The 25,940-nt window shown below is 37.2% G+C and overlaps 6 protein-coding genes and 4 non-coding genes across 11 annotated transcripts; 6 read left to right on the top strand and 4 right to left on the bottom strand.

The window, feature by feature from the left end:
• The first annotated feature begins 1,076 nt into the window (after window positions 1-1,076).
• Window positions 1,077-2,825, top strand: LOC137738828 (Peroxidase superfamily protein). Its single transcript, XM_068478300.2, has 4 exons — window positions 1,077-1,424; window positions 1,528-1,719; window positions 1,812-1,974; window positions 2,275-2,825. The coding sequence occupies exons 1-4, from the start codon at window positions 1,209-1,211 to the stop codon at window positions 2,688-2,690; spliced, it is 987 nt and encodes a 328-aa protein (XP_068334401.2). The 5' UTR covers window positions 1,077-1,208; the 3' UTR covers window positions 2,691-2,825.
• A 759-nt stretch (window positions 2,826-3,584) lies between these two features.
• LOC137741232 (small nucleolar RNA Z157/R69/R10) lies at window positions 3,585-3,683 on the top strand. Its single transcript, XR_011069260.1, has one exon. It is a non-coding gene; the product is annotated as a small nucleolar RNA Z157/R69/R10 (small nucleolar RNA).
• Window positions 3,684-3,876: 193 nt separating this feature from the next.
• Window positions 3,877-3,964, top strand: LOC137741234 (small nucleolar RNA R11/Z151). The gene has a single exon (XR_011069262.1). It is a non-coding gene; the product is annotated as a small nucleolar RNA R11/Z151 (small nucleolar RNA).
• Window positions 3,965-4,051: 87 nt separating this feature from the next.
• On the top strand, window positions 4,052-4,165 carry LOC137741235 (small nucleolar RNA Z152/R70/R12). Its single transcript, XR_011069263.1, has one exon. It is a non-coding gene; the product is annotated as a small nucleolar RNA Z152/R70/R12 (small nucleolar RNA).
• Window positions 4,166-4,255: 90 nt separating this feature from the next.
• On the top strand, window positions 4,256-4,379 carry LOC137741243 (small nucleolar RNA snoR80). Its single transcript, XR_011069270.1, has one exon. It is a non-coding gene; the product is annotated as a small nucleolar RNA snoR80 (small nucleolar RNA).
• A 373-nt stretch (window positions 4,380-4,752) lies between these two features.
• On the bottom strand, window positions 4,753-7,938 carry LOC137738735 (uncharacterized). The gene is made up of 9 exons (XM_068478210.2): window positions 7,447-7,938; window positions 7,317-7,364; window positions 7,137-7,196; window positions 6,978-7,061; window positions 6,777-6,881; window positions 6,160-6,273; window positions 5,960-6,060; window positions 5,472-5,583; window positions 4,753-5,201 (listed from the first exon to the last, which is right to left on the bottom strand). The coding sequence occupies exons 1-9, from the start codon at window positions 7,903-7,905 to the stop codon at window positions 5,070-5,072; spliced, it is 1,215 nt and encodes a 404-aa protein (XP_068334311.2). The 5' UTR covers window positions 7,906-7,938; the 3' UTR covers window positions 4,753-5,069.
• A 136-nt stretch (window positions 7,939-8,074) lies between these two features.
• On the top strand, window positions 8,075-13,299 carry LOC137738733 (Zinc finger C-x8-C-x5-C-x3-H type family protein). 2 transcript variants are annotated; one of them, XM_068478209.2, is made up of 11 exons: window positions 8,075-8,208; window positions 9,598-9,708; window positions 9,938-9,971; window positions 10,224-10,347; window positions 10,454-10,510; window positions 11,023-11,120; window positions 11,234-11,305; window positions 11,416-11,630; window positions 12,027-12,223; window positions 12,550-12,759; window positions 12,958-13,299. In XM_068478209.2, the coding sequence occupies exons 1-11, from the start codon at window positions 8,079-8,081 to the stop codon at window positions 13,000-13,002; spliced, it is 1,293 nt and encodes a 430-aa protein (XP_068334310.2). In that variant the 5' UTR covers window positions 8,075-8,078; the 3' UTR covers window positions 13,003-13,299. The 2 variants fall into 2 exon arrangements, with proteins under 2 accessions (XP_068334310.2, XP_068334309.2); XM_068478208.2 differs by having other exon boundaries at window positions 10,224-10,353.
• Window positions 13,300-13,597: 298 nt separating this feature from the next.
• On the bottom strand, window positions 13,598-17,871 carry ATXR2 (histone-lysine N-methyltransferase ATXR2). The gene is made up of 14 exons (XM_068478207.2): window positions 17,430-17,871; window positions 17,277-17,362; window positions 16,695-17,008; window positions 16,429-16,541; window positions 16,295-16,326; window positions 15,835-15,980; window positions 15,485-15,572; window positions 15,194-15,242; window positions 15,043-15,097; window positions 14,792-14,861; window positions 14,645-14,714; window positions 14,151-14,227; window positions 13,952-14,008; window positions 13,598-13,844 (listed from the first exon to the last, which is right to left on the bottom strand). Exons 1-14 carry the CDS (start codon window positions 17,593-17,595, stop codon window positions 13,734-13,736), a joined length of 1,434 nt encoding a protein of 477 aa, XP_068334308.2. The 5' UTR covers window positions 17,596-17,871; the 3' UTR covers window positions 13,598-13,733.
• An 897-nt stretch (window positions 17,872-18,768) lies between these two features.
• Window positions 18,769-22,471, bottom strand: LOC137739191 (ubiquitin-conjugating enzyme E2 enzyme activator PEX22). The gene is made up of 8 exons (XM_068478738.2): window positions 22,089-22,471; window positions 21,131-21,364; window positions 20,993-21,040; window positions 20,676-20,732; window positions 20,472-20,573; window positions 20,218-20,283; window positions 19,302-19,403; window positions 18,769-19,174 (listed from the first exon to the last, which is right to left on the bottom strand). The coding sequence occupies exons 1-8, from the start codon at window positions 22,191-22,193 to the stop codon at window positions 19,070-19,072; spliced, it is 819 nt and encodes a 272-aa protein (XP_068334839.1). The 5' UTR covers window positions 22,194-22,471; the 3' UTR covers window positions 18,769-19,069.
• Window positions 22,472-24,507: 2,036 nt separating this feature from the next.
• On the bottom strand, window positions 24,508-25,833 carry CYCP2;1 (cyclin p2;1). Its single transcript, XM_068480656.2, has 2 exons — window positions 25,314-25,833; window positions 24,508-25,017 (listed from the first exon to the last, which is right to left on the bottom strand). Exons 1-2 carry the CDS (start codon window positions 25,712-25,714, stop codon window positions 24,705-24,707), a joined length of 714 nt encoding a protein of 237 aa, XP_068336757.2. The 5' UTR covers window positions 25,715-25,833; the 3' UTR covers window positions 24,508-24,704.
• Window positions 25,834-25,940: the final 107 nt, after the last annotated feature.

Raw genomic sequence — 25,940 nt, 5'->3', positions numbered from 1 at the left:
ATTTAATGTTGTTTCATGTTACTTAATTTAATTTAATGTTGTATAATGACTTAGAAAGTTATAGGAAAAAATAGAATTAAAAAAAAATTGTAAAAAAAAACAAAAAAAGAGGCCTACCATTCCTGTTAGATATAACCGTAAGGAATACTCAAATTTCTGGTCCAGCCCGGGGCTGGCTGGCTCATTTGGGCCAGTCGGTTGGCCATTTTTTGTCCATTGGGGCCCACGAGCCCTTTGGCCTAGCCTTCGGTTGGCGACGATTTTTGGGCTATTTTTAGCCCTCTGACCCTCTGGACCCTTCGATTGGAGATGGCCTAATGTTCATCAACTCGACTCGATTGATTTGTTCTTTGCCATTTTGTCATTCATTTCTTAATATATATTTTAATTTCTTTAACAAGGGCAGATACCCAATCATTGATAAGAAAATTGGATAGTTGGGAAGAATGATGAAATTAAAAATGCCAGTATATATATATATATATATATATATATATATATATATATATATATATAGGAGCAGGTGAGTATACTGCGTTATTTGGCAAACATAAGATCAAACTCCACCAAATCCACGGTACATGCGCATATGATATATATAAGCCGTCACCATTGAATATTAAAATTTGTATGTACCAAGTTAATCCAATCTCACATTCTTTTTTCCATACGATTATCATATTGTTAGATGATGTTGTGAAACCGTGTATAATATGGGTAAACGACATAACTAAAATTTTATGAATCTAAAGTATAGTATCTCTAACACTAAAATGATACAATGTGCAACAAAAATATATTAGTAACATTTCGTAATAGTATGACAATCAGACCGAAAAATTGATACTCATTCGTAATTAAGGCAAATTTGGTGGCAACGAGACCAAAAAAATATGTGCTGTCACAGGCTACCTTCAAACATAATCCATCACCAAAGTAGAAAAACATTCGAGATATGGGATTTTCTTTACTTGTCTTACGAGGAACAACTTTAACTGCTCGTAAGTTACAATATTAAAGAAAGGATATAGAATCGCCTACAAGCATGGTAGTTGGACGTCACCTTGCAATTTCTTATCTTGCACTAGGTCCACAAAGTTGAAGTTGGGGGTGGAGGCCTATAAATTTCAAATCACAGTTTTGTAATTGCCACCACATTCAAATCAAGTTTCTTCCTCCAAATTACTACAAGTTGAAGCTCAGTTGCAATGAAAATGGGGTCGATTCGATTTTCTGGGATTTTGGTTTCATGTCTTCTGGTGATCATAGGCTTCAGTGAAGCTCAGTTGCAATTGGGATTTTATTCCAAGAACTGCCCAAAAGCAGAGAAGATTGTGAAAGACTACGTCGAGGAGCATATCCACAATGCACCCTCACTTGCAGCTGCTCTCATAAGGTTGCACTTCCATGATTGCTTTGTCAGGGTATGTGACCATCTTCTTCTTTTTACAGACCAACATTCTCTGCAACTGTATTGTTAGGGTTGGAAGTGTAATTTGGAACTAATGAATGCTTGTTGCTTATTAGGGTTGTGACGCATCCGTTCTTCTGAACTCGACTTCAAGTAACCAAGCTGAAAAAGATGCTCCCCCAAATCTAACCCTTAGAGGGTTTGTCTTCATTGACAGAATAAAGAGCCGACTTGAAGCTCAATGCCCTGCAGTAGTTTCCTGCGCAGATGTTATTGCTTTGGCAGCAAGAGATTCCATTGTTGCAACAGTAAGATCTCCAACCTACCATCAAAGTTCAAAAACCAAAATAATCAAACGTAGTCCCAATTTATTAGATTTTCATCGTTGTTTGGTGTGTAGGGAGGTCCAACTTGGAAGGTTCCAACAGGTAGAAGAGATGGGGTGATCGCAAGGAGGGCAGAAGCCTTGGCCAACATCCCAACCCCATTTTCCAACTTGAGCACTCTCCAAAGAACTTTTGCCAACGTGGGTCTTGATTTGAAGGACTTGGTCTTGCTACCTGGTAAACCTAATTCTTGAAATATACAGGACAATGTTCTCTTATCAGACTTATGTTATCACACTATAAATCAAGATCACACATTATATACGATAGTTAATTTGATCAATAAGTCAAATTTTATAGTCTGAATAACATACAATAACTAGTGGCATTAGTTGCACGGAATAAAATGGATAAAAAATCATTTAGTAGTTAATATGTTGCTAAGGGCATATCAGTGGCTAATGGGCTTATGCACCTAATCACACCACATGGGTTAATTTGCTTCTTTTTTTTTTTTTTTTTTTTTTTTTTTTTCAGGTGCTCACACAATTGGGGTCTCTCATTGCCCATCATTTTCAAACCGCCTTTACAATTTCACCGGAGTGGGTGACCAGGACCCGGCTTTGAACACCCAATATGCAGCTAATCTCAAGGCCAACAAGTGCAAAACTCCAACTGATAACACCACAATTGTTGAGATGGACCCTGGAAGCTTCCGTACTTTTGACCTAAGCTACTACAAACTTTTGCTCAAAAGGCGAGGGCTGTTTGAATCCGATGCTGCTTTGACAACCAGCTCAACCACTCTTAATTATATCAACCGACTGCTCAAAGGTTCACTGCAGAACTTCTACGACGAGTTTGGAAAGTCCATGGAGAAAATGGGTCGGATTAATGTTAAGACTGGATCGGCTGGTGAGATTAGGAAGCAGTGTTCAGTTGTGAATAGCTAGAAAATGGAAATCTTTGGTTAATTTTCAGTGTTTTTATTTTTTATTTATTTTTTATTCGGTGTGATAAAAATGGCAATGTTCGTGAATTGTTTCGTATTAATAAAGTTGAGGTCCATTTGGAGTGTTGCTTTCTCTTGTCATTGTCTTCGTGTACGTAAATACCAAATCATTATAAAAAGGGGATACTGGGGAGAATAAGGTCTTTGTATCTTAATCAAACCACAATTATACTAATCACTACTTTAACGACGTGATTTGTTCACTACTTTAATGTTTAATCATGAAAAAAAATCACTTAGTATTGTTTAGCCATAATAAATTTAGAATTTTGGTGAAACGACCATGCATCATTCTATATGCTTAATCTATTACAGATTTCTGAAATTTTAGTTAGTAACTTAATACGACGTTAATTAATTACACATTTGGGCTCATTTCCACAATAATTTCCATTTTATGACTTTTTTTTTTCAATCTGTATCTATAGATCATTGTTAAAAAAATTCGTCCAAATTGAAAATCATTTATACAGCCATTTGATTATTACAGTGAAATAATATTATACTATAATTTCACAAAAAAAAAAAAAAAAAAAAAAACGAAGGCTAGAACTGACACTGGGCTTTTAGGGTTTGGTTCTTAAAATGGGCTTGAACTCTTTCATTTGGCCCATTTTTGGTATAGCCGTCAAAACCCTAAACCCCACCCCCAATTTCCATCACTCGCGTAAACCCTAAGCCTATATATACAATCAACTTTCATCTCCCATCTCTGCACCCTCCCATCCCTTCGCCTCTGCCGCCTTTACTGGCCGAAGTTTTCTTAGATACCAAAATCTAGGGTTTTGAATCGAATTCAAATTTGTGCAATTCCTCTGTGTTTCTGTCAAGTGAGAAGTGTGCGGTGATGAGGCAATTTTGTGGACTAGAGTTTATGATCTGGGTTCTTCTCCCAAAAGTTTGATTACAAACCCTTGGCTGTCTGAGCACACCTTCTCCTTCTCTTCTCTTCTTTTCCCAATCCAATTTCGAATTTAAGAAATTGCTTTTCAATGATTACCCATCTCATCTTTTTGGTTTTTATCAATAACCCATAAATTTGTTTTGTCTAATCCTGCAAAAAATTAGGGTTTTTGGTATGATTTGTTTGGTCTGATCCTGCAAAGTTAGGGTTTTTGGTGAAATTGGGGCTTATGATGATAACATACAATTATCTTAGCGGATTTCAGTGAGCCCTCTTGGTCAATGATCTGATTGTTACACACACTGAGGCTCAAATTCAAATTTTTTCTTTTTTCATGTACCATTTTTTTTAGATTAATTAATTTTGGAAATTGTGAATGTTTTGATTTATGGATTGTGGTTGCAATGATGAGATTAAACACTTGGACGTGTTTTGGGCAGTGGACGAGGCCTCTTTAGGGGTTCTTGCCGTGAGCTCATCTAACAAAACGACTTCTCCTTCCACTGAGCTCCCACTCCCCGTAACTTTTTTTAATTTATGTTAAAATATTTTTGTTAATTTTTGGATGAAATTGTAATAAAGATTTGAAACTTGCGTCCATTACCAATTCGAGAGGATTATTTGGTTCCTCCTGATGTAATGGCTCGGACGCCAAATTGATTATTGTGGCCATTCTGATCAGTGGATTCGCAATGCCATTGGATCCGGGAAACTCCACATACATGCCAATAGTCAAAAGTGCTTTTGCATTCTTATAAAAGAACGATGAACAAATTATCCTAAACAAATCAACCAATAAAAGTGCTTTTGACTAATGGTCTTAAAGATTGTAAACCGAGAGGGGCTTTTCTCCTTTTGTACTTGTACCGAGAGAAGGATTCAAAACAAAACTCAGTGTCCTTGATCTTCATTTTGGCCAAAACGGTGTAGCCAGATGGAAATAACCGAGAAGTTTACTGTCCGGACGTAGTTTTCTGTCGACAGATCTGCTTACCAAGCCTCATCACCGTCGATTAAACTCACGGTTTTAGGGTCGGACCGTGGGACTATTGAAAATTTTGTACCAGAAGTTTAAGAGCCTTTGTAACTTGAACTAGTATTTACAAAATCCGAGAAACATTCTGTTGATTAAAGGGCAAAAACGGCTTAAAAGTACAGGTAAAGCAACACAAACTGTATAAAACGAAAATAACAAAGGCAGTTGGCCGCCTCCAACGGGCAACTGCGAAAATCCACACCAATTGGTTGGCAGTATAATGGATTCAGATATTTGGGTGGGAGGAAAAAAAAACTCTAACTTCTAGTACATTTTCCCTCGGGTAATCGGTAGTATTGCTCAACAACAAAGAATCACATGGTGTATATTGGCTGACCTTCAATCTCTCATTCAGTTGTTCAGTATCCATTTTCTGAGCTTTACTTCCTCTTGGATGCAAGATAGATGCCTGATACTATGGCCACCCCAGTTACCGCGACACCCAAAGATTTAAGGATCCTTGCGGTGGTAAAAAAGGACTTTTGTGATGGAATTACCATAAGATCCTTCACCTGCAATACATGGAAAAACAGAGCACGGAAGTTTAGAGACAAATTGTAGGAAATACTTGTCAAAAAATGCTAACACATACTTTCTATTCAAGAAACCATCAACGAAAAATCAGATCCAGAAAGCAAATCTAAGGAGCATTAATGGGAAAGGAACTGATTTTCCTGTATAACCACTACCGACGAGTGGGATAAGATAAAAACTATAAAGATTATTATTGTTCTTTTTGAAACGGAACTATAAAGATTATTCAAAAGGAAGGATTCACCCACCACAACAGGCTGCTGCCAATGCTTCTTAATTCCTTGGAGGTGCCCCTTTCCCACTACTGCAACTACCGAACGATGCTCGCTGGCAATTCTCAGTAATGTAGATGACATGTACCTAAATATCCAACCATTAAAATCAAGCAATCAGATCAACAAAACAATAAGAATTTACAAAAATCATTTATGGTCCACAAATCAAAATGAAATTTGTTTATCTAAACACCCCAACCTCCACAAGCATACATGGAGCTCGTATTTGGATCATTTGAAATAGTTAATATAAACCAATAACATCATCAGCATCGTTCCTTAGTCTACATCTGAATTACTTACTTGTTTACTAACTAAACCTCTGTGATCAAGAAAATGTTCACGGTATAAGGGCTGAAATGAAGCAGATTACTGTGATAGGACAAAGTTATACAGATGTGGCATCATCTTTTGATCTTAGCATTAGTTTGATTGAATAGTTAACTCAGAAGAATACTTACTGATCTCGCTCATGTACGAGTGTTTCCATTAGAGTGGGGTACTCCTTGCTCATCTCTTGAATCACAAGAGTCAGCATGTCAACATCGTCCATTTCCTTAAGCTGAACATACGCAAGAACAAATCATTAATCGCAAGAAACTAAACATTAGCAGCATGGAGGAGAAGTGGTTGTCTTTCAACAAATCAAGTAGATGTTTACCATACTATTAAGAGCATCGGGACTTGGTAGAAAGACAGCTTGGAAAAGTAAGGAATATAGCAGTTTTATCTTATGCCAAAGTGGCATCTTTGCCCATGTCCTTCGTAAGGTAATCTGTTTCAGTCAGTGTAAAGTCATATATCATAGTAGTTCTTCACCAGGGAAATTATACACAGTCTGAAATACAGGTAGATAAGTATGGAAAGCCAGCTTGAAAAAGATGAGTTATGGTGTAAAAAAGAACAAAGAAACAAAAAAGTAAGACAATTAACATGCAAATATGCAATAGATATTAGAATTTTGAAACTGCCACCAAATTTGCAAGGAACGGACATGAAAGAGGACTTCGGGAATAAACATTCCAAAAGTCTGGTTTACAGTTTCATCTAGAGTGCATCTTGTCAACAAAAAAAGCAAAGCTATGGCATTCGATTGGAAGAAATCTCATCATAATCAGCCTTTAAAATGAAATTGCACTTTCATTACACATCAAAATTACTTGTGTAGCTGATAAATGTTTCTTCAGTCAAAGGGTGGAATGTAGCCAGGGGTGCATTGGGCAGGCTGCAATTGATAGATATCAGAACACCAAAATGATAAGGTATAATGTATTATACCTGCACTGGGCGATCACCAAGTATCACCCTACCACCATACTTCATTGCTTCTTCATATGCTACACGAAACTCAGCACCGGGAAACACCTCAAGCCTACTTGAAACCTAGCAGAAAAATAACACGAAAATTCCACCGCTTGAATACACTGAGAACATATGGAAATTATGCTTGGTATAGTTGGATCAAAGATGAAAACATGCCTTTGCAAGGAACCAGCTGTAAACAATGCCAAAGGCATTGTGCTTTTTCTTCCACATTTCAATCATTTCTCCCATCGTCGGTACCTGATGAATTAAATGCATTGGTAATCATGTTTGGTTATTCAAAAATTAACGCCGAACCAGAACATAGACTCAGACCTTCAAATTCTGAGGGGTGAGTGCCGCCACTCGACTGGAACACAACTCCAAGAAGACAACCTACATTCATCACACGAAAATTCGTAAACTTTATTATAATTTAACATAATTTCATGACATTGTTATCAGAATTAACTTAATATAAACCTTATTAAGCAAGTTTCAAAACGGATTAAGCACCTCTGGTTTCAAATAGCTGATCACGGCTTCAACTTCTCTGCACGACTCCTACAAACCACACACAAAACCAAAGACCAAAGCTTTCAGTTCAAATTTTCTCACCAACCAAACAGGAATTGAATTCTCTTACCACCGAAACGTGTGCCGTTCCAACCAGATGCACGTCGCAAACGCCGCCCTCAGCCGTGGACTCACAAGTGAGCACCACCACGCTCCTCGACAGCTCCTCAGGAAGAAACCTCCTCTGTTCGAAACTCTCAGCCACGGCGGTCATCGAAATGCCGTCGTCGTACTCATCCCTCGGCGCATCGACGCCTACGATGCTATCGGACAAATCCTCAATCATAGGGTTCTCGACGTGGACAAAGTTTTCGGCTGACGCCGGGTCGGGCAAAGGTGATTCCGCGTCCATCAGGGGGCGTATCGGTTCGCGCTGACGCGGACCGCCGTCGATGGCAGAGGACGCAAATCTGAGATTCCTGACGGTGGAGAATTGCGCGAGGGAGTTAAGAGAACGGCGGAGAGAGAGGAAGACGCGGCGGGACTCGGGCGAGTAGAGTGAGGCGACCAGGCGGGTCGAGCGAATCATAACATTTCTGTCAAGGACTAGACCGTACGCTACTGGTGAATGCCTATATATGATCTGATGGGGACACGTGTACGGTCAGTGATGAAGTAGTATTGTAAGCATATATAAAGGGCTTCCCTTTCTTCCTTTCTCTGCAACTTAGCTCTTACGCTTCCGATATTTTGATTGGGGAGATGGCGGAGAGGAAGCTGTTCAAGACGAAGCTGTGCGTTTTGTATCAGAGAGGGCGGTGCGCGCGGCAGAGCTGCTCGTTTGCTCACGGGGAGGCGGAGCTCCGTCGCTTCTCGGGCGGATCCTTTCACGGTAATATTAAAATTTGCTTCACGTTGGTTTTTTCTCTTCAGTGACCTACTCAGAAGCTCTGCTTATCTTATGAAAGTGGGTTTTTTATTTTTGGGTTGAAGATGAACTTGTAATTGTATTGGGGTTGCACAGAATTACAATTTACTGTCAAATTTTGATAATTTATAGTAATTTTTGTGGATTTTAAGTCATATGTTTGCATATTTTTCTTTGAAACTACATAATTTACTGTAATTTTAATGAATTCAAGTGATTAACTGCTCTCTCTGTCTCTCTCTGTCTCTCTCTGTATGTTGGAATTGTCTTCTATTTTATGATCATCTAATGCAATCCTTCCCATGTTGGAAACCATGATGTGTCTGCAATTCGGATAATATATTATTTTCGTGCGATGGAGCAAATGGGAGTATGTATGTTTACAGACTCGGGAGTCGGGAGTTAAAGTACTATTCCAGAAAGATTGCATATTTAGTCATTCAGTGGTTAGAGCTGCTTTCATATTTAGTCATTCAGTGGTTAGAGCTGCTATCAAAATCTCTGTGGGGAACCCAGGTTCATGTCGACTAGCAAGGTTATCGAATTGATTCAGTATGGATTGTCCCTGGTGGTAGCAGATTCCAATTGTGGTGTTTCTGTGGGGAACCTTGTCATTATGTTGCATCTTCGATATGCTATGATGGATCATCAGCGTTACATAGTTCTGGAATATATCTTCTTCAATAGAGTTAAGACACAAGATGGTTTGGTGAATATGCGTACTTTCTATTTGCTGCTTCTGCAGCTAATGAATTTCAAGGGGATTATGGTACTCTCTTTATTTGTTGTCTTGACTTATATCTTCAAGATATTTCCGAGATGGAGAAGAATGCTATTTTTATGGGAGTTCTGTCAGAAGAAACTAAATTATTATGTGTGCTTCAGATAATTTATGTCTGTATCCTTATATGAAACCTTGGAGAATCTCTTGACCTTTCTGATATCGGCTTTATACTATTGTTCTGATAATTTATCTGTATCCTTATATGAAACCTTGGAGAATCTCTTGAACTTTCTGATTGCGGCTTTATACTATTGTTCAGCAAGATGACGGGAATCCCAATTCTCCTCTTTCCAATGTTTCTCTGATATATGAAGGTTATCTTTAAGCTCACACATGGGTTTACTATATCAATTTCTTATATAAGACCAGTAGTTTCTACTGTGTATGGCCCCTTTGAAACTGGCAAGGATTCAGCATTATTGTTCATTATTATGTTACTCATGTTATTCCACATGGTAAGCTTAGCCTCATTGTCACATATGGGTTGGTCTCCTTGCTTCTTTAGACAGACGAATTAGTAGCTAGTTATTAGATATTCTTTACTGAAAAGTTTTCTTCACTCTCTGTAGGTGGGCGGGACTCTGGAGGCGATGACTTGAGGGATAGGCTTGACAGAAGGCATTCTCCGCAGCGAAGTTATTCACCAGAGAGACATATAAGAAGCCGTCATATACTTCGTGGTTAGGAAGCACTCTTACTTAAATCTTCTGTTGTATTGATTTCCATATTTTTCTTTCTTTAGTTATGCCTAACAGTAACACGTATGAGCAAAGTTTGGTGCAGCATCATGTAACTGTTAAGTCTGTTATCGAACGTATTTTGGTTTATAGTCCCTTATATTCACTTTTCATAAAGTCTGACTACTGTATTTTTTTCCCTATAACTGTCTTGGCGGAAATGAAACTACAGAATATAGTCCATCCAGGTCCCTTGAGAGAGAAAGGTAAGTTAAATAAATGGATCCCTTTGCAATTTTCTTCTCTTTTATTTTCTCAACCTCCAGCTCTTTGATTATAGTGGGGAATTCGTTTCTATATATTCTTTCTCTGTGAATGCCACACATGTTGAGCATTTATCCTTCTAATGATCTACTCTTTATAAACAGCACAAAAAAAAAAAAAAAAAAAAACAAATTCTTTCACTTTAATTTTTCCTGATCACTTTAATTTTTCATTTTAAATTCATTGGTGAACAGCAAAAGAAGGAAGAAACACTTGGATGGCCAAAGCGATTTTTCTGGAAGTTTGAGAATTTCAAATGAGGCTGAAGATGAAGCTAAAGAAGCCAATATTAAACTTAGTTCGACGGGTGTTCTTGAGGTGCAGGTCTGAAATTCTGTTCAAAAGTTTTCATCACGAGTTCATCTATGCTTTCTAATCTTGGTTGAGATTCTGTTTTGATATTCTTCCTTGGAACTTGGAGCAGTTAAAGCAATTGCAGTCAGAGATCAACATGCTTGATAACCATAAATCTCAATTAGGGGTCAGTTCCAATTACCCAAACTTATGTTTTTTATTGGTCAACAAAATTGTGATTTTTGCAAGTTAATTTTCATTTATGTAAATGTGAATATGCCAATCTAATTTTCAATGGTCTTTTGGGCAACTTCTTGTGGACATTGTTACTGAAAATAATTGATAAAAAAAAAAAGTTTGTTAAAATGATACCATGCTGTTGTAGCACTAGTCTGTAAAAAAAAAAAAATATGTATTTTGCATTTTTGGTCATGCTGTTGTCTCTTGCAAGCTGTTTTAGGTATATATTATTCGGTAGATATCACTTTACTTTCATTAATATGGTGGGAATATAATGTTGTATTAAAGCTTTTCAGATAGTTATTGAGTACTTTTTTTTTTTTGAAAAATCTGCCTTTTGGTCTTTCTTTCTGTTTTCTCATTGTTATTAAACTGTTTGCTTATTTTGGATTTCTGCCATGATTTATTGAATGTCCTTTAGTTATACTTTTTGCGTGCAATGCGTTTGTTATTTTTCAGGTTCACGTGGAAGAGAAGTCTCAAGAAGTGGATAGTCTCACTTCTAAAATTAAGGAGCTTGAGGCTCAATTATACAAAGAGAAAGAGGAATGTAAGAGGTACTGAATAGAGTGTAAGGAATTTGTGTTGCCTGCTACAGGGTAGCATGTTTACGGAAGTCTTACTCACTGATTGATCTTTCTTCCTCTTCTCCGGGATTTCAAAATTTCAGGATTTCCTACAAGGTGAATAAGTTTGTAAAAGCACATTCTCGTCATTCAAAGATACAAGACCAACTAAAGAGGCAAGTATTTTTTTTTAATATTGTAAATACCTCTGGTTGGTTTGGCATTCAGTCATTATTGGAGTTTGTAGAGAGCTCTTGGAATTTGATAATTGTATTGAAATCTGTAGATCACAGGTCCGACTTAATAAGTTGGGAGATCAGCTTGCCTTAGATATTTATGTAACTGATGCCAATGAAGAGGATTCAAGCATTAATATTGTTAGTGATGGTGAGACTACTGGTTTTCCAGTCAACCCCCATAATGAGCAGCTGCATGATGCTTCTCCAAGCAAGAAAAGGCTGGATGCTATTAGGGATACCGCCAAAGAATCAAAACAAAGTGGTAGGCATTTACATTTCCATGTATGGGGTTTTGTGGATTTGATGAAATATATAGTTTGTTCTTCTCTCAGCTTTGAAGTTTTATATATCAACCTCCTTTTTGTTTGTTGAAAGCAGAATAAGCATAAATAAAAGCCCTTTAGAGTTTAGAGTCTCATCATTTGTGGGTGGTTTTGTTTATTTTCTGTGTGCACCATTCTTAGACATGTTTAGCTTCTTTTCAAAGAACAAATAGATTTTGCTAATTTAATGATTTTTAGCTTATCAGTTTTTCTTCAAAATTCATGTGCATCATTTGATTACTTGGACTTTGGACTATATTGTTGAAGTTGTTTCCGTAATGGATACCATGTGCGGTTTTTATTATGGGTGCTCACACTCTAGAGATGTGTACCAGCTCATCCAACAAGAGGACATCTGACAACATCTAGCAGACCAAAGAAGCTCTCTCGGTGGAGCATACACCCTACTCAATCAAATTTTGACAAGGAGGAGCCAGTGAACAATGGAATTGGTGGTCCAAAGGTTTTAGCAAAGCAAGGCAAACATGACAGGAGAAAGACTGCTTCCTCAGGCATCCTCTCTGCAGATAAGGTGCATCTTTGTACTTTCTATGGGAAATTTGTTTAATTGCTATACAGATACAGTGGGCATAATATTTGCTGAAGCCAGCAGCTATATATTTTAGGCAATTTGAAATTCCTGATTCAGTTTAGCTCCACTGACATTGCTGCATGCTCTCAATTAATTTAATCTCACGTCTTTTGTGTCAGAATGAGTTGCCTCTGAACTTCGTCCTCTTTTTCAACCCTGAACTAACATTTTTCCACCTTGAACGAAAGCTATGCATGTATGCCTTAAATAAAGGTGCAGCTGATATTAATACTTGCACTGAAATCTTTTGGACAACAAATGTGTAGTTAAAGAGTTCGGAGTCAGGACCTGTCGTACCCTCTACCAGTATGGCTGCCCACGCAGTTGACACAGAAGTTGAATTTGAACTGGAGGATAAAAGTGAGACGGTTGAGAATGGTTCTGCTAGAATTGAGGAAGGAGCTGCATATGAGAGAGGACGCTTTTCATTTGACCTTCCTCCACCACCTCCAATCCTTAGAAATAACCATTCGCAGGTCAGTATTTTTCGTGCGCTTTTCATTGTTTATGATTGCTTATTGAAGTTCATTGTTCATGCACCCTCTCGCGTGACATTCTGGCTTTCAACGCAGTGGATATCATCTGTCAAGTATTCAGATCATGCCATGATTATATTTCGTTCTTTTGTCAAATGTTCTTTTCAGTGTCTAATGGCATCTCATTTTTTAATGCAGCATGTGGGAGATGATGAGATTATAGACGTGCAGGGAGTTGAGTAGGAGATGGTGCAAGTATTTAGCAGTGAGAAGATAAAATTAGTTCAAGTATTAGCTGTTAGAGACTCGTGTATCTCCTACATCTGATGCCGGCTTTGCAAAGTTGTTGAAGTGAATGAACGCGGGTGGATAAACAGAAGCACTGTTAATGTATTTGGTGTACAATCTTCCTCGTTGCGTTACATGGAGTTTATAACTCTACATGTATATTTTTAAGGCTTGATGGATCAAGCTTGATTGCATAGCTCAGTGTAGTAACATATGAATATACTCATTCTTTTCGAAGATTATTTTCTTTTATTTTCAGTGTTCGTCGGAGTCTCGTTTTCTAATGCAGTTTAAGGGGAGGGGGATGAAGGGATTATAGATGTGCAGGGAGTTGATTAGGTGACGCTGCACTTTCCCTCTCGTTCCCATATATTTCCGGTTGTCTTTCTTTTGCTTTGCTAGGATCAGTGCACTTAACAGAAGCAGTAACAAGATCAGTTGAACCAAGATCAAATTCAGTAACATCTTTGGTGTATGAAACATGAATCGAACGATGCTGAAACATGAATGGGAAAACGAGGAAGCACCAACGTAAAACCAGAAAATTAAATGGTTGACAAACATGCGGTTTCATCACCAGAAAATTAAATGGTTGACAGATTTATTCTTTTACTATTACAAAGGGATGAAAAATATAAAAAAAAACAATCTTCGTTTTGAATCCTCTTGGACCTATCTAGCAGTGTTTATGGCTCTTCTTCTAAGCATTTCGGGCACCTGCACTTAAAGCCATAATCTGCAAGTAATGACTGCCTCTCTTTGTAAGGAAGGTCTTCATCGACATAAGAAATGGTAACCTGGAAAAATTCAAAGTGATCATCAGCATTTGCACACAAGTTCGATAAAAGGATATTGCGACCTTATAAATGGCATACTAGACCGAGTTGGACATTCACTTTCGTACCTCTTCCCCCTTGGAAATCGGCTTAAGTGCAATTATGGTTGCTTGGCCATCTCGGTCCTGGTAATGGAGAACAAGCATGAATGCAGACGCACAAAAATTAATTTAGGAATGCTTTAAAAAGTTGCAGATGATGTTTGCTTTGAACCGTGGTTTTGCATGAAGATCTCAATTACTATATGGAACTTGGAAGTTTACATACCTCCTCTCTTTTGAATGCTTTCGCATTAGGACTACAAGAATGATTCATACAACTCTGCAAAGGATAGAACGCTGTGCCTAAAACAAAATTGACAAAACATTGGAAGTTAATATTTCTCCTCGCCACACTGAGAGAAACAATTCCACGTTTGTTGACCATTAGCTTTTAAAATAGTTTGTAAGGCAAATATAACAGCAACAAAATTTATATATCCGACATGCAAAGAATGTATGCTCTACAAGCACCAATGATCTCCTAGTAAGAAAAATGAGAACTAAATTCCACCACAACAAGTTCACGCTTACTGAACACCATTAACCCCAAGGAGGTAGTCCAGCACCGAGAATAAATATGTGTACAGGCAGAAACAAGCATTGAGGTCGTCCAGCACCAAGAAGAATAAAGTACAGAAGAACAGCTTAACAAATTAATACAAAGTAAATTGGCGAACATATAACGTATAATGGTGAAGAAACTGCAAAAGAGCATGATACCTTGGCAACAAACAGAATAGTAATCACCAAGAGCATCCAAAAATGGTCGTGTAATACCCTCAACTTCTTTCTGTTATGAATAGCAGGAAAATGGTATCAGAACATCCAAATTTTCGAATAAATTAGGAGAAAAGTATGACTTCTAACCTTTTCAGGATTCGGAAGATCATCAATGTACAAAAAATAATCTTCCACTGGAGATACTACAACCAAATCACTGAAACAAAGTGAAATGAAAGTAAGAGCCTGATGACTCAAGCAAATTATTAAAGCAATTTGACAAAGCGCATGAATTACTTCAACCACCATTGCTGGCACCATTTTGGATGCATGCACAGTTTACATATTCAATGGATGAGACAGAAAAGGGGATAAACCCTTGGCAAATTCTGACTTACAGATTATTCAACTCAAACATGGCAATTATATGCCCATAGATTTCGAGGGAGAATACTGGGAAGAGTCAAGGAGTTCAAATTTAACTGTCAGAAACAGTAAGCATGATTCTAATAAGAAAACATAAGTCAAGTTCTAAAGTGGGTAGGATACTTGGTTTACATTCCTCATCAAAGATGGCTGCCTTCAGGAGTTCAAGTGACTGAAAGATTCAAATATACAGTTAGAACTTCAAATAACAGAATATTATACCAGAGGCATCAAAGAATCTGCTAGTAATATTTTGGATCATGACGATTATATGAAATAAACATTAATTTGACTTGTTTGGAAGCTCACAATCCCAAATAAGAACATACAACATTTTCAAGAGATGACAACGGAATATAGTGCTCCAACTAGAATTTCTAAAACAACCTATCTAGTGGAAAGAGAGAGTACTACCGTGAATGCCAACTCTCTTATCTGCATCCTAAATGCAGCTTCATCAGAAGGTTCAACGTCAAATGGCAAGGCAATGCAGTCCCACCACCTAAGAGAAAATAAAATGTGAGAAAAGGAGGAAACAAGAAACCGTCATGTAAACATTTGCAAAACTATTGCACACGTTTATTATGCAACTGATGCCACCTAAAGTGGAAAACTCATTAAGGTGATGTCGTACGAAGTGTACTAGTATTCCATACTTCTACCCTATGCACGGAAAACACTTCTTCCTTTTCAAGGATAACATAAGGAGCAGTTAAGATCATTCACACAACAGCAAGTATTCACTATATACATAATATAGCTACCTTCTCTTGTGTCCCACTGATATTGGTTTCCATGCTTTTAAGAGTAAAGATAGATAAGGGCTGCCTGCAATATTTGGTGCATTCTCTCGGTCTTCAGAATAAGCCACTTTCAACTTCCTGTACTTCAATATGGTGGAAGACACTGCCTGAAAATAAACCAAGGAACTTGGTCAACTAATTGGACTTATATCATATCACATGGTATAAGACTTATGGAGCGTGACAAGAACAACATGTAACACATAAGGTACCACGTACTCCATCATGCTTTCATATTATTCAAATTTCAAATAGTACGACAGAAAAGTAATGCTACCACCCATGGTGAACCATCCCAAAAACATATCATGACAAACTGACACCAAACAGTCTAAAAGTATTGATCAGATAGTTTGCTACAAGTTCAGACCCATAAAAATAAGAGATTGGAATTAGAATTGCTGTTTGTCATAGAAGGTACCTTCGCAGCAAGGAGGAATATATCATTTGTGTCTGGTAAAAGCCAAAAAAAGAAGGATACAATTAGAAGACGATAGTGGGAAAATGAATAGGAAGGTAGAGAAGATATAACCTACAAGGTACAGCTCATCCTACCATTGGCATGCTGTATAAATTTTACAAGTGCCTCCCTAGAGATTGCCTTGGACCTCTCCCCGGTGCAAAGTAAGGAATGAGATAAATCCCAATCAGACTCTGCACATTGTTTGCTACAAGATATTGGCACAAGATAACAAGTTATTTATTGGGTACTTGATTCACAAAGAGATAGACCAGAGTCCAATGAAAGCAAGTTCATTTATTATTCCAGTGCCATTGTCATAGTCCAACATGCTTCAAACATAAAAATTTGGCTTACCCACCTGCAGTAATAAGCTTCTTTACAGCCACCAGGACACGGAACAGCCGGAGGCAGTGAAAACTTATCGGAGTAAGGCAACTTTAGACCACCATTCATTACAGATTCCGCAATCCCTTTCGGAAGAGGAACTTTCTCTTTGTAAATAGAACTGCTAGGCCCTGAGTCATCCAAGTCTTCATCTTCAGCTGAGTAGTCCGCTTCACAGCAATCTCGGCCGGCAGAAACTCCCAATTCTTGCAAATAGAGTCTCCTCCCAATTTGAAGCTCAACAGAGCCAACGAAACGGAAACAGAAACTGCACACCAAACAATCAATCTGCAAAACCCAATTGAAAAAACACACTGAAAACTAAATTTAAATACCCAAAAGCAAAAGATAAAGTCTTTCATCAAAGAAATTCCCAATTCTTGCAAATCAAGTCTCGTCCCAATTTCAAAGCTAAACAGAAGCAATGAAACGGAAACAAAAGCTACACACTAAAAACACCCAATTGCGAAAAAAAAAAACAAAAAAACAATGAAAACTGAAAAGACCGAGAAGCAAAAATTCAAACTTTGGATCAGAGAAAGTTAGAACTCAAGACCTTGTTGGAAGAATGCTGAAGACCCACAAGCATTTGGTCCTTGAGAAGAAGCTCTCCTTCTTTCAAGTCCGAGTCCGCGTACACACCTGAAGATCAAAAAGCATATTACAGATCGAAACGAGTGATGGGAAACTTATAAAATGGGGGTTTTACCTTTCCCGAGCTCTCCGTTTTGTTTAACTGTGATGCCATTGCATTGCCTGCTGCTGGATTGAATGAGCTCGTTCAAGTACTCCTCGACGTCGGCGGGTGAAGGTGGTGTGAGAAGAGCAGAGATTTCAGTACCCAGCTCTGCATCGATCGGGCAAACGATCTCCATCAAAACACACACGGTAGAAACAAGTGAGTTGCTCGCTGAATGCTAAATTGCTAATGGCGGAGAAAGGGACGACTTGCGCCTTTTTTCCTTTCGTAAGTTAAAGGCCAATTTTATATTTGACAAAACCCAGTTTTTTATTCTAAATATTACAGATCAAAGGAGTCAAACTCAAATTATCCAAGCAAAAGTAATAAAGACTACTGATTAAAAACAGATTTGTTTTCTCAGATTTGCATAACAAGTTATTTAGTTTTGAGATTTGAAATCAATAGAAGTGATATCTATCATCAATCATTTTGGTTATTTCGTGTAAAATTATGTTAAATAAGGATCAAAATAACAAATATGCCATCAATTTAATAAACAATAGGTCAAAATGATTTGACAAAAATTAAAAGTATTTTGGTCATTCTATTATTATTTTGATCATTCTATCAATCATTTTGGTCATTCCGTGTAAAATTATGTTATGTAATGATCAAAATAACAAATATGTTCTCAATTTAATAAACAAGGTTAAAATAATTTGACAAAAATTAAAAGTATTTGGTCATTCTATTATTATTTAATGAAGATTTTTCAAAGAATAATAAAAATAATTGATGATGAAGAAACTTTAAAAATATTCTAAAAAATTAATCAAGATATGTAATTTTTCTGTAATACTACATAGCACTAAATAGTAAAAAATTAATAGTTGAATTAAAAATAGAAAATTTAAATAATTTTATAAATAAAATATAACCTCTAACATCTGTAACATTGTCACACCCTAAAATGCGAGGGTTGATATGATTGTTTCATTTTATGTGAAAAAAAAAAAAAAAAAAAAAGGATATATTTGCAAATTTACAAAAAAAAAAAAACCTTTCTTTCATTTGCTTTGCCGACAAAATTAAGATATTTTCTTCACTTTATTATAAAGTCAAATTACGATTGTAGACCTTGTAATTTGGATAAACTTTACTTTGGTTTAAGAAATTGTTTTTAAGGGAAAACATTTTGAGGTTCTAATAGCACGATTGAAGTGTATGCTTCTTCTAGAAAACACTTCAAATATTTTTCTAGAATTCACTCGCGTTTTACTAAGAATTGGTTCCAAAAATATTTTCACCAAAAAAACTTTCAATCATTTTAAAAATACTTTCAAACTTCCATCTTACGCACAGATAATAAGTTGCAAACAATAGCATTAACCATTTCATGAAAATTTTAAGTCGGAGTTTCGATTTGATCCAACAAATTTCAAACAATGGGATTGTCCCTTGAAACAGTGGGGTGATACAGAGCAAGTCTATCATCTGACTACCAACGACAGGATACAAAAATACACCGACACGAAGACCGGCGTTTAGCATTGTTAAGCTGCAGCCGGAACTTCAAAAGTACGATCGACACAAAACCCGAATGTGGGGAAAAGAAAACCCTAATAGAAACCTAAACATTGTATTCTTATCTTTCGTTTCTCGGGGCGTCAAACAGGTCCAAAGAACTGTTCCAAGGATGGGGAGTTGAATGCATTAGATGCAGCCCGTTCTGTTCTGGTAGGAGATATGTGAAGCTGATACTTGATAAACCTCTGTAACCAACAAAAATAAAGGAACAACTCAGATGACGGCCATGGAAATGAAGCGTATGCATCAGAACATGGGGAATGAAATCGAAGAATGTTGTGTGGACAAACTAGGTAAGTAATAAGAATATACAGATAATTGGAATATGATGTCAGGATTTGTGTCGATATGCCAATCTGGTTCCAATTGCCGAACAAAAGAAGTCCGTCCATTCTCTGTGCTACAGAAGAGAACCTGCAATCAAATCACAAGACTAAATAACGCAAGAAACAGAATGAAATAGCAGCATCCTGGCAAGTTGAAATGTACGGAAACTACTGAAAAATTGAAAATATCAGATGGGCATATATAATTTGTGTCATGTCCTCTTAACGAAAACTAGATTGACAAGCTAGTAGCCTAGTAGTGAGAGTATATTGCACAGTTCGCTGCGCCATGCAAGACTAGTGATAGTAACTTCATTTATCAATTATAACAAAAACACTTCCAAATCTGACTAGAATATAATAAGACAATCAGGAAAGCACATCTCAATATGCTCGAAAAATATGCCTATTGGAAATATTAGGGCCCGTTTGTTATTCAACTCAAATCCAGTTTTTAAAACTCAAAAACACTTTTTGAGTGTCAGGCCAAATATTCATGTTTGGTTGATTCATTCAAGAACACAACTCAAACCACAGTCAATTTGAAATTTGAGCAACTATTGGGCCTTCCTTCCAGGGTTGACCCCTAATCTTCTGCAAACCACAATCTCCGTACGTTATAACTCTTAATCTCATTCGACCCACATGGAAATAGTGAAATCCAAGATTACAAGTACTGGTGAATTTCCAAGATCATGTTTCATTCCACAAGCTCCATTGTATTTCTTATGGGCTCAAATAAAATTTGTTTGTTCATGGTTGACATTAGAATGAAAAAAATGACGAGAAAGCCAAAAACAACTGCATGCACACATAAACCAACAAGAAGCAAGTAGAATAACCAAAAGAGTTGGTGGGACTTTTAAAAGTTAACTTATAATGCTATCAATCCATATACCTACCTTGTCTTTGGCCAGACCTCCAGATGTGAAAATCCCAGCATCTTCCAAAGCCACTAGAACCTTTTTCTGAAAGCAATAGGCAATATCGTTTCATAAATGGCAATGAGAATGAAAAGAAAAAGGCGAGGATAGACCACAACAGTTAAATACCATGAGCACAAAAATGAAGTAAAACAACAATCAAGGAAACCTATTAAACTCATACAAAATTACAGAGCACAAGTAAAATGATTGAGACAGAGGCTTGCACGCACTTCACTTTCATCATCGAGAACTGTTTCCATGAGATACAGATCACAAAATTTTGTGATCTCCAAGAGTACTTCCAGCACTGAGTACCTCACAGTAACATGTTTCTGCCAGGAACAACGTAAAAAGGCAATGTTAATCCTTTTTCGGTACCAATTTCTAGCAGCAAATTTACGGAAAGAATGTTGCTGGAAAGAAAATTAGAACACCTGAAGTTCCTCCGGGGTACTTTCCTCAAGGATTACTCCGAGTAAACGACAAGTTACCTACAGATAAGCTTAAAGGGTCAATTTGTTGATTCAAAATCAATAATTTTCTTGCCTAAAAAGATCAAACAGATTCTCAGTATATTAAATTACTCCACAGGGTATCAAATACCAGCTAAATAGCCAGTATTGAACCATTTGAAGCTTGGCGGTTTTAGTTGTGAAGTACAGCAACATCTAAAAGTAAAACCTTAGGTTCTGTAACTTCACCATGAAATTTTCACAACATGCAGTGAGACGCTGAAAAGCACTACACTTACCTTTCTTCCTTCACTCAGTTTCTGCTGAACTACTTGCCCCAAAGTAGGCTGTAATTAAAAGAAACGGCTTCAGCATAAACCATATTAATACAAAGTGGTAACCAAACCCATAAGGCAGACTCATAACTTGACCGATACCTTTACTGGCTGAAAAAATTCATCAACAACGTTTTGGGTTCTGGAGTCCTCTGAAGATGAAACTCCCGGAGTTGTCAATGTTGCATTTGAATTTGAACTGACACCAGAACTACTCGATGCAGGTGCCTGTCGCTTGGGTTGCCTTCTTTGAGGTCCACTCGGTGATCTCAGCAGCCTCCATGTGAAAACTATTGCGACAGCAAAGCCCGCAATTGCCCCAATAGAACGTGAATTCTGACACCATATAAAATTTCTTTAGACAACTCAACTTTTGCATTCCCATTCCAGCACTACTTTGATACTTCTAGACAACCCATCACTTGACAGGGTTCGCATTAGCTTCACCTATCTCATGAGTATCTATCTCTTCACCTTAGTCAATTATACTCATAGCATTGACATTCAGTTCAAAGCCAGTCATTGTCCAAAAAGTACACTAATGCGGTAACTACAGGTTCCTGAGTACTAACATACATGAACCACGGTTCTTGAGTACACTACAAGACACGGTGCAGACAAAGACACAGACACGGACGCAGCTGCATGCATCACAATTCATAAAATGGAGATAAAGTAATGGTGATTAAGCTTCACTAAGTCATTTGAACTGAAAAATCCAATGGCACAACTCATAACAACATCAAAATGTTCGCAAGTACATATCTTTTTTCCCTACGCTACAAAATATCAATATGGTTATATCCCCAAATTCCTCTAATTTCCTGTTATGGACCATTTACACACCAAATTTTCTCAAAAAACCTACATCCCAAATCAATCCACATCAAAACAAGCACCGAAATGGACCCTAATCAAATGAAAAAACAAAATTTGGAACACAAATTGAAAACTCATGAAGCAATTGAAGATAATCGACAGAAAGGAACAATTTTTTACGGGAGATCCGTGAGAAACTTCGAAAAGACAACAAAAACAGGCACAAAATTGAGGTGCGAACCAGATTGTGGAGGGAGATCGGGAATAGACTGGACATCTTGACAGTGAGATAAGCCCCGAAGCGCTTGATGAGCTGAAGCACCTCTTCCTTTGAAGACTCGGCCATGGCTTTAACCAACGAGAATTCGTCGTTTTGAGAAGCTTAGGGCGTCGTTTTGAGAAGCAAGTATTGGTGAAGAATCAGCTTGAAGACCTCAGGTCCTCCTTCCCATCATCGAACATGTATCTCTGGAATTTACAGAGAGCGAAAGCTTGTGTCTTTCGTCAAAGACGAAAGTGAGAAACGAGAGAGGTGTTGATGCGAAACTGTGGATTTATTTATTTATTTTATTTATCTTCTCCATTTGTGTTTAAGCTTTTGTTTTTAATGTGTTAATAAAAAATAAAACTTCCTTTGTTTTAAAGGCAAAGTTATCAACGAATCACAAAAGTTAGACGAAAGGTATGAGATATAATTTATGGAGAGATTTGCAAATGACTACTTAAATCACAAAAAAGTTTGATATGTGAAATGCATCACATAGGTTTTGTAATGTTCGACATATGACATACATTTATAATTTAAGTTTATTAGGCGGTCATTATTTAGTGAACTTGTTAATGGACAAACACATGTAGATTTAACGTGTGGCTAGCATGCGTAGCACGAGACAATGTTAACTTTAATCTCTTTAGTGGTTAATCAAAATACAAGATGGTTGAATACGAAATTTTTATCATTATATTAAAGTGCCGTTCCAATATAAAACGATATACATTAGTCTTTTATGATAGTCACTGTTTAGTTGACTTTTCAAACGATTAGAAACTTTGTTTAAGGACTAAGTGATTCGAAATACAAGTCTCTCTCTTTAATATCGTTTATGACATTGATTTCATACCTTAAATCCTACATACTCATTCATAGTATATTATCTCTATGATAAAAAGTCAAAACTCATGAATGAATGAAACTTGCCTGTTTAGATTCAATTCTCGTTAAAAGAAAATTTGAACTCATTATTGTTAACCCATTATGACGTTAATCTCACATTGTTTGTTTAAAAAAAAAAACCCCTACTCTTTTGTTATTTAATTAATATAGAATTGTTAAAATATATGAATTGGCGTCAATTTATCAAATGACACAATAAATCAAAAACTCAAAATTGCATAATGAATTTTGATCTATACCCATTTTTATCAAATTAATATCGTATCTCTGCAGAGACATTGAATTAGGGTTTTTTCTGGCGTTTACTGCTAAGAAATTGGATTTGGATTTCCAGGCTCAATTTGCAAATGAATTATGATTTTATCTCTTTCTCTTTACAGGATCAAAACAGAAGCATATAAATATTGGGCTTCTTCATCTGCTTCTTCTTCACCTTCTCCCTCCCCTCTCAAACCACATGGAAATACCAAACATTTTCGATAATACTAAAATTTTGGTTCGGTTTTGTTTTTCAAAATTCTCCAAACATTTTTGATAATACTAAAATTTTGTTTGGGTTTTGTTCTTTTAAATTATGTCCCAAAAGGGATCCATTCATAATTCGAATCCCAGGTGACCAATGGTATAGGGTGGTTTAACTACAATAGGAGAATGTTGGCATTTCAATCAAAAAAGAAATTTAAATTAGCTTAGCATTGTATTTCCCCATTTAGTTTTCTCTAGTATCTCAACATATTTGAATTTATCCATAGTAAGCTTAAAATTTGATTTGTTCACCAATGGTATTTTTTTTAGTACAACCATATATTTCACACTGAAGCAGAGGGAGTTTGGTAAAATCACACAATAAACAAACCTAATTTGATATTGAATTCTTCATCCACAAAATTCGAACTAAGGCCTCTCACTAATGTATTCACAAATGTCATCTAATATATGTGAGAAGGCGGTGATCGAATGATGATTCATATTAAACTAATGCATACTTACATATCAATCTCATGATCGTTAACAGAAGAGTTTATCCTTTTATATACAAACATACAAAAGACAGGTATATAACCAACTGACCACCCTGAAAATTGAGAAAGGTGCACATCACTTTGTTTATTTTCACCACAAAGACTTACATGACACGGGTTTCGTTACAGTGGCGTTTTATGCCAATTAAATAAAAACATGCATATATTTTTGTCCATGTTCTTGTTTCATTGGCACAAGATATCACGTAGTGGTGTACCCATTGTGCTATGTAAGTTATTCTCCATTCAAAATTAATATGTCAAAAACCACAGAAAGGTGATACTTCTAAGATATTGACTGCACAAAATATAAGTGTTGCCTTATACTCAAGAGAATTGAATTTAGTCCTTCATATATTGTTAGCAACATTTTCTAAATTTGGAAGGGATGTCAAAATGCCTTAATTAGAAGGTGTTAAATCTATCAATGATGTCAAAATGCCTTGGACCTCATAAGATCTTACTTGCACTGAATATACAACTAGCAATATTTCAAGCCGATCACGTATTGCAGTTTGTATTAACTTTCTCGCACTGCAGTGTCTTATTAGTTTTGAATATTGTCACAGTGACATCTACATTGCTTGGAAGTAAAGGAAAAAAAGGGTAAATAAAGGAAAAAGGTTAACCAGGAGACATGAAAAAGAAAAATCAATCAGGGTCAGTCCACAATCTGAGGAAGTGAGGAACTCAGGGTAGCTTCTGATATCCGAGGTGGTAAGGAATTACTCTCTGCATTTTCTGGTATTTCAGGCACATCATCCACACCGTTGAGGACTAACAATGGCCTTTCAATCCTTCGGCATGCCCCGTTCTGCAAGTTTTCTCTCTCCAAGTGGAAGCAATAGCTCTCGAAATCCCTAGAGCTCACCGTGACCCCGAAATCCAACAGGAAAAGCAACTCCAGTTCTAGTTTGTTTAGTTCGGCATTGCTCACTCCTCCGACGCGGGCGTAAAACGCATTGTTGTAGTGCCTGCATGTGCAAAATTTTGTAAACAGAAGCACAAACATAATCAAACGTAGAACCTCGGGCATGTGTTGCGAGGGAAGAACTGAACATAAGACCTCGGGAGCAGAGGTGAACGCTCGCTAATATATAAACAGTTGAGCTACAAGCCTCTTATTCGCACGTCTTTTTCTTAGAACTTCAACAATTGGTGTCAATCTGAATCAAATGAATCAAAAATTGGAAATTCCAGCAAATCCTTGACACAAATCAAAATCCCCCAGTTCATGAAAATTAAAGAAGATGCAGGTATAAATACTTACACATCATCGAGCATCTTAGAAGCAACCATAACGCTTGTGACCAGCAGCCTATGCACGTTCAAGGACAACACAAGAGAGTCAGGGTGCTTATGAAGCAGCCTATCTATATACACATATCCAACCACAAAACATGATGGACTGCAATCTGTGTACTTGTACAGTCTCTCCAAGTAATTGGGTATGCTTATGCTCGGCCGCCTCATGCCGTGAAACACATCGAAGCTCTTCCCAATCCCCGCCGAGCCACAGCTCAGCCCATTGATTTGTTGACTCAGGTCATCTGCGAGCGTGTTATTTCGAGCCACCAGTTTTTCAAGAACAAAAGAGAGTAGGGTTAACACTCTCGGGATGCTTGGATCCGGCCGGCTATGGCGGTCGGTGAAATCGCCGGCGGCTAACATTTGGACATTAACTCATGACGGTTGGTGGTCTCTGGTGGGAAGTGTGTGTGGGTGGTTAATACTTGAAGAGGGTTTGGTCTTGCATGTGTGCATATTATCTGGGTTGAGGCCCTTGAGGGGTAAACGAATGACGAATTGGGTGTTTGCCACGTGTGCATAACACTGGAGATGAACTTTGATTGGCCAGCACCAAATGCATGAAATATGTGGTGGAAATTCTTCAACA

Source organism: Pyrus communis, chromosome 9 (genome assembly GCF_041283825.1).
Source record: "Pyrus communis isolate YQ-2024b chromosome 9, ASM4128382v1, whole genome shotgun sequence".
Taxonomy (NCBI): Eukaryota; Viridiplantae; Streptophyta; class Magnoliopsida; order Rosales; family Rosaceae; genus Pyrus; species Pyrus communis.
The sequence above is the reverse complement of the archived record's forward strand: the minus strand, read 5'-3'. Positions and strand labels throughout refer to the sequence as shown.